This window comes from Sinocyclocheilus anshuiensis, unplaced genomic scaffold, assembly GCF_001515605.1.
Source record: "Sinocyclocheilus anshuiensis isolate Anshui unplaced genomic scaffold, SAMN03320099.WGS_v1.1 scaffold436, whole genome shotgun sequence".
Taxonomy (NCBI): Eukaryota; Metazoa; Chordata; class Actinopteri; order Cypriniformes; family Cyprinidae; genus Sinocyclocheilus; species Sinocyclocheilus anshuiensis.
In genome coordinates, this window is record NW_015560618.1 from 1,245,202 (window position 1) to 1,250,903 (window position 5,702).

Genomic DNA, 5,702 nt, shown 5'->3' on the forward strand with positions numbered 1-5,702 from the left:
CTGCGGAGTAACACATACCTGCGTGAATCGCCATAGACATAAACTTAGAGAAGTAGCTCCGGTTGGAATGTTCTTCCACGGGATGTGTGCAGTTCTGTTTATTAACCGCTAGAGTGCCAAAAGATACATAGTGCTGCTTTAAAATTATAATGGAGTACTTTATATTTGCTGTGTTAGTCAACGCATTAAAATAAGTGAACTTTCAATGATGACAAAAGAATAATTAAATAATGATATTAATAATTTTTAATTTAAAGTGTACTGAAGTGTGTTAAGAAACAGCCATGAGTACACTTAAGCCGTTCATTAATATTAAATAATTTTTCAATATTTCTTGAATTAAAATATACATCAGTATATTAAAGAACTTTAAAGTGTGAACATAAAAGTTATGATCTGCAGATAAGAAGTTCATTACTGAATGTTGTGTAGGAAAGATGGCATCCATTTTAATTTTTTTAACACTATGGATTTCAGCGGGTTACAGTTTGTTTAACGAAACTGTTTGATGCATACACATGGTATGTCTGTTTATGCTTTACTAGAGGACACCGCAATGATTCCTTTCCCAGACCCGTACCACTGTCCTTCTCATCTGGAGACCTTGACCGGGGTCAGATAGGACTGGAGATGCTTCTTAAAAATAATAAGAATGTTTATCATTATGCATGTATATTACGCTAACATAGACAAATGCAAGGAGCCTGTAATTTTCATGTTTATTTTAGATGGATCAATTGTTTGTCTACAAAGAACGAACTACAGAAGACAGGCTTGCAGAAGGTTTGTTTATTAGCATTTCATGAATGAAATACAGCAAAATCAAATGAGCAACACTCTTATCTCCTACCTTTTATTTTCTTAAAGTTTGCTGTGGAATAAAGCCTGTCAACGGATATTTTGTGAAGGATGGCATGGGGAACAAGGTTTTCAGTATTCTCGAGGACAGCGAATCTTGTGACAGGCAATGCTATGGTGTTGCACGTCATTTCACAATGAATGTTACTGACCACTCAAATCAAGAGGTCATCAGAATGGTGCACCCGTCTTTTTGTACCTCCTGCAGCAGCCATGAGGTATGAATGTTATCCTTGTCTTGTTTAGAACTTCATTATGTTTATATACTGTATATTAGCCTATGTGTTGTATTTATATTTTAGCTAGAGGTTCAGTCTCCACGGGGCACTACCATTGGATATGTTCGACAAAACTGGCATGTTTGCCTACCTAAATTCACTCTTGAGAATGAACGGGGTGAACCAGCAATTAAGATTGTGGGACCATGTGTAGGTTGTACCTGCTGCACAGATGAGAACTTCGAGGTGAAGCACATACACAAGTTTCAATTTCCCATTGACTTTCATTGTTTTAAAATGAAACCAAGATATTTTCTATCTTGTAACCTTAAACATATCCTTCACATAAACATTTTAGTCAGTGCTTGAAGTAGGGTTAACATAATACAACATAATATAACATACTGTATAACATAATCACATTGTAGTACATAAAAAGAGTAGCTCCATAACAGATTAGTCAGCTTATTTAAATTTAAGTGACACCAAAAATTACAGCTGTCTTCTCATCTTAAGATGCTCACTCGTAAGCTGTGCTACTTTGGTTGGTTCATTCAAAACCAACGTCTGCCAGATGTCCCTCGTCTGCGGCTTCGATTAGTTTTCTCCTATTTTCCACACATGTTCCCGTCTTAAGCACCGCGGCAGTACATTGCGGGTTGTAATCTAAAGCGTTACCAAATATCCATACTTAAAACTATATATACACCGTAATCTCTAGTTTCTGCTAAATGCCGTACACGCGTTCACAGTGTATGATGTAGGATGTAGACGTAGCTCTGGTAAGAAGTCATGAAGTATGGAGTGGAGTGTGGAGTACTTTTTATGATGGATGAACGCACTTTTTTTGGGCTTCAAAATCTCAACCCCCATTCACCGCCATTATAAAGCTTGGAAAAGCCAGGACATTTTTGAATATAACTCAGATTGTATTCAAAGAAAGTCATATACATCTAGGATTACTGGAGGGTGAGTAAATCATGTGGTAATTTTCATTTTTGGGTGAACTATCACTTTAAGCCATTTACCTTGCTGCCTGACCACAGTGATTTCAGATTGTACTATACTTCTGGGGAAAAAAAATTTATCCCCACAATGAAGGCAAAAAACCTGATCCACAAACGTGTTTCATTGTTTTTTTTTCTTCTTTTTTTTCTTTTCATAGCTATCATGGTCTTGTTGCTCATTTAAACTGTAACAGAATGAAGCTTAAGTTGTAAATCCAGTGCTTTATTTTAAACATTTACCTTAGATTGCTTAAAGTAGTAGTCCTGTATAATACTATTAAAATGTACTATATGAATGGGGAGTACATTGTAGATAAGGAATAGCTAGTAACCAACTGTGCTTGAATGCTTAATGTGTTAATGTGTGTTGTTATTGCCTGTCTTATACTGTGACCACAGCTGGTGTCTTTGAATGAAGCAGCGATAGACAGATCATTTGGCAAAATCACCAAACCATTCTCATGCTGTGAATCAAATGCAGATTTTGTGATCAGGTTTCCAAGCAACATGGATCTCAAAATGAAAGCTACTGCACTGGGAGCCTGCATACTTATTGTAAGTATTGTTAAACCTAAAAAAAATGTAAGAGTTGTAATTTAAGACGTTTATATTTTCAATTATAACTATTTATTTATTTATTATGATTTATTATTATTAATTATTTTACCTTAGATTGCTTAAAGTAGTAGTCCTGTATAATACTATTAAAATGTACTATATGAATGGGGAGTACATTGTAGATAAGGAATAGCTAGTAACCAACTGTGCTTGAATGCTTAATGTGTTAATGTGTGTTGTTATTGCCTGTCTTATACTGTGACCACAGCTGGTGTCTTTGAATGAAGCAGCGATAGACAGATCATTTGGCAAAATCACCAAACCATTCTCATGCTGTGAATCAAATGCAGATTTTGTGATCAGGTTTCCAAGCAACATGGATCTCAAAATGAAAGCTACTGCACTGGGAGCCTGCATACTTATTGTAAGTATTGTTAAACCTAAAAAAAATTGTTTTGTAATCGAGTTGTAATTTAAGACGTTTATATTTTCAATTATAACTATTTATTTATTTATTATTATTTATTATTATTAATTATAGTAACTCAATTCATTTTCAGGACTCCATGTATTACTATTGGGAAGTAGTATAGGGCTGTGCCACATCCACCAACTTCAGCAAACATCCCAGTCAGCTAAGGAAAAAAAAAGTTAACAGAGGGAAAAAAATATTAATATTAGAATTTGAGAGTCTTGAAGCATATTTGAAATAAAGATAAATGTTTTACCAAGTTCTGGATTAAGTTTGAGGATGATTCTCCATTCATAATTACTGAACACAGCTAAATATATACAAATTTAAATGAAAAATAAAAGTATTTTGAATGTGTCAAAACATATTGATCTGTTTGTCTTTGCTTAAAGGTTTGGTTGATTGTGATTTCACTTTTTTAACTTTAGTTAGTGTGTACTGTTGATGTTTGAGCATAAACAATATCTGCAAGTTACGACGCTGAAAGTTCAATGCAAACGGAGATATTGTTTTTTAACCTCCTGAGACCCCGTGACCTCATATGAGGACATTATATTTTGGTGTATTTCTCTGAGACTATACATGCCACAGTTTTAAGTCTGGAAGTTCTGTACAGAGGACATTCAGGGCTTTTCAGAGATACTAAATGCTTGGATGTTTCACTATGACCACTCCCTCTCCTTGGTCTTCAAATATGTCTGATATTAATTTAGTGACACTCTTATGGAAATATGATAATATTTTGTAATTATCATTTAAAAGCTTGTAGGGACTACAACGAGTTACTTCCCGGGACCCTCACACAGACTCCTCCAAAACATGCTGCTTCTGCGACCATCTCTCACCATATATGTGACCCTGGACCACAAAACCAGTCATAACTGTAAATTGGTTAAATAAAGCTGAATGAACAAGCTTTCCATTGATGTATGGCTTGTTCAGATAGGACAATATTTGGCTGAGATACAACTATTTGAAAATCTGTAATCTGAGGGTGCAAAAAAATCTAATTGATTTAAGTTGGTTTCTATGGCATTTTTAAAACACACTCGCATGCACACTGCGCTCGTGCAGATTAAGTCATCATTATTATGAGAAAGTTAAACCCCCGGAACTTGATTTCAACCAAGGGGGACCTCAAGTTAATGCCCATTTAAAACCCATTGAACTCATAGTATTATTTATGCAATTGTAATTCATGCCACCTCTGAACTTGAATATACCTAAATGTCACTTCAGATGCAAACAATGTTATGGCCACATAGTAGCCATAAAAGAGTATTTGTAATAAATTCTACTTTTAATCCGATTTATTTATTTTTTTGGTAAAATAACGATTACCATCTAAAAAGAATATTACCTTCTGTCGTAGAGTATCCTGTCATGGAAACCATCCACAAAAAAAGTGTTTATTAAATGCCAGTGGAGAAGTAGGGGGTTTAGCCTACATGTGTATAGTGAAGTAAAGGAAAACACACACACACACACAAATATTAAAGCTTGTCTGGCCCATTGTGCATGACATATATATATATATATATATATATATATACTGTATATACAAAAAAAAAAAACAAACACTTTGTTAGTGTTTGAGATACCAGCAGTATGCCCCCATCTTTCCTTCCCTAAGGTTCTATGTAGACTGGCTTATATAACCTAGGACAGGCTCATTACCTCCAGACCACACCACCTGCAGGGGCATTAAAGGGTTAGTTCACCGAAAAATGAAAATTAGCCCATAAATTACTCACCCTCAAGTCATCCTAGGTGTATATGACATTCTTCTTTCAGACGAATCCAGTCAGAGTTACATTAAAAATTGTCTTTGATCTTTCAAGCTTTTTAATGGCACTCAGCGGATGTTGCAGTGCACCAGTCCAAAAGAAGTGAAATAAAAAGTGCCCATCCATATAACAGTGTCTCACAAAGCTCCGGGGGGTGAACAAAGGCCTCCTGTAGCGAATCAGTGCGTTTTTGTGAGAAAAATATCCATATTCAAAACGTAATAATCACTTTAATGTAGCTTGCGGCAACAGTTGTACACTGAAGCAGTTCCGGGCTGATGATGTATGAAGAAGTGATGTTACGTTCTGTGCCGAGGCTTCGGAGCGTGTTGAGAAATCCCGGCAGCTTTCAGTGAAGCACGTATCGAGGCCTGTATTGCTTTAGAGCAATGACGTAATTGATGACTTCCCAAGCCTCGCTTAGCCAGACTAGTTCAGGAATCAGTTCGAATCTTGTAAATTCACAGTCCTCTGCCCTGTTAAACTCAGTCACTTTCCAGTTTTAGACTAATAATATTGGCCCTCCTCCCTATTATGAGCAAAGACTTGATTTACACACCTTTGATAGCCCCATTCATTTCAAGCCAATACGTTTATTACACAGTTATGTTATATTATGTTATACAATCATTATGAAATACACATTATATTCATATAAATAGATTAGTCTATGTGGAATTTTTTTTTTTCTTCAGCGTTATTTCTAAGCCTTAACTGGCGCAAAACAGTGTAATCATAGATCACATCAGGTCATCTGTAATGTATCTGCTTGTTTTACACTCTTTGGCCACCAGGTGGTATT

General features: G+C 35.6%; 1 protein-coding gene across 1 annotated transcript; it reads left to right on the forward strand.

Moving 5' to 3' along the window:
• The first annotated feature begins 523 nt into the window (after positions 1-523).
• Positions 524-2,764, forward strand: LOC107681686 (phospholipid scramblase 2). The gene is made up of 6 exons (XM_016478003.1): positions 524-613; positions 729-783; positions 868-1,076; positions 1,161-1,322; positions 2,483-2,638; positions 2,756-2,764. Exons 1-6 carry the CDS (start codon positions 524-526, stop codon positions 2,762-2,764), a joined length of 681 nt encoding a protein of 226 aa, XP_016333489.1.
• The last annotated feature ends 2,938 nt before the right edge of the window (positions 2,765-5,702 follow it).

Excerpts from the sequence above, each read along its gene's own strand:
- LOC107681686 (XM_016478003.1), top strand. The coding sequence starts at position 524 with ATGTCTGTTTATGCTTTACTAGAGGACACCGCAATGATTCCTTTCCCA. Across the intron at positions 614-728 it reads ATCTGGAGACCTTGACCGGG|ATGGATCAATTGTTTGTCTA; the intron begins GTCAGATAGGAC and ends TGTTTATTTTAG. Across the intron at positions 784-867 it reads AGAAGACAGGCTTGCAGAAG|TTTGCTGTGGAATAAAGCCT; the intron begins GTTTGTTTATTA and ends ATTTTCTTAAAG.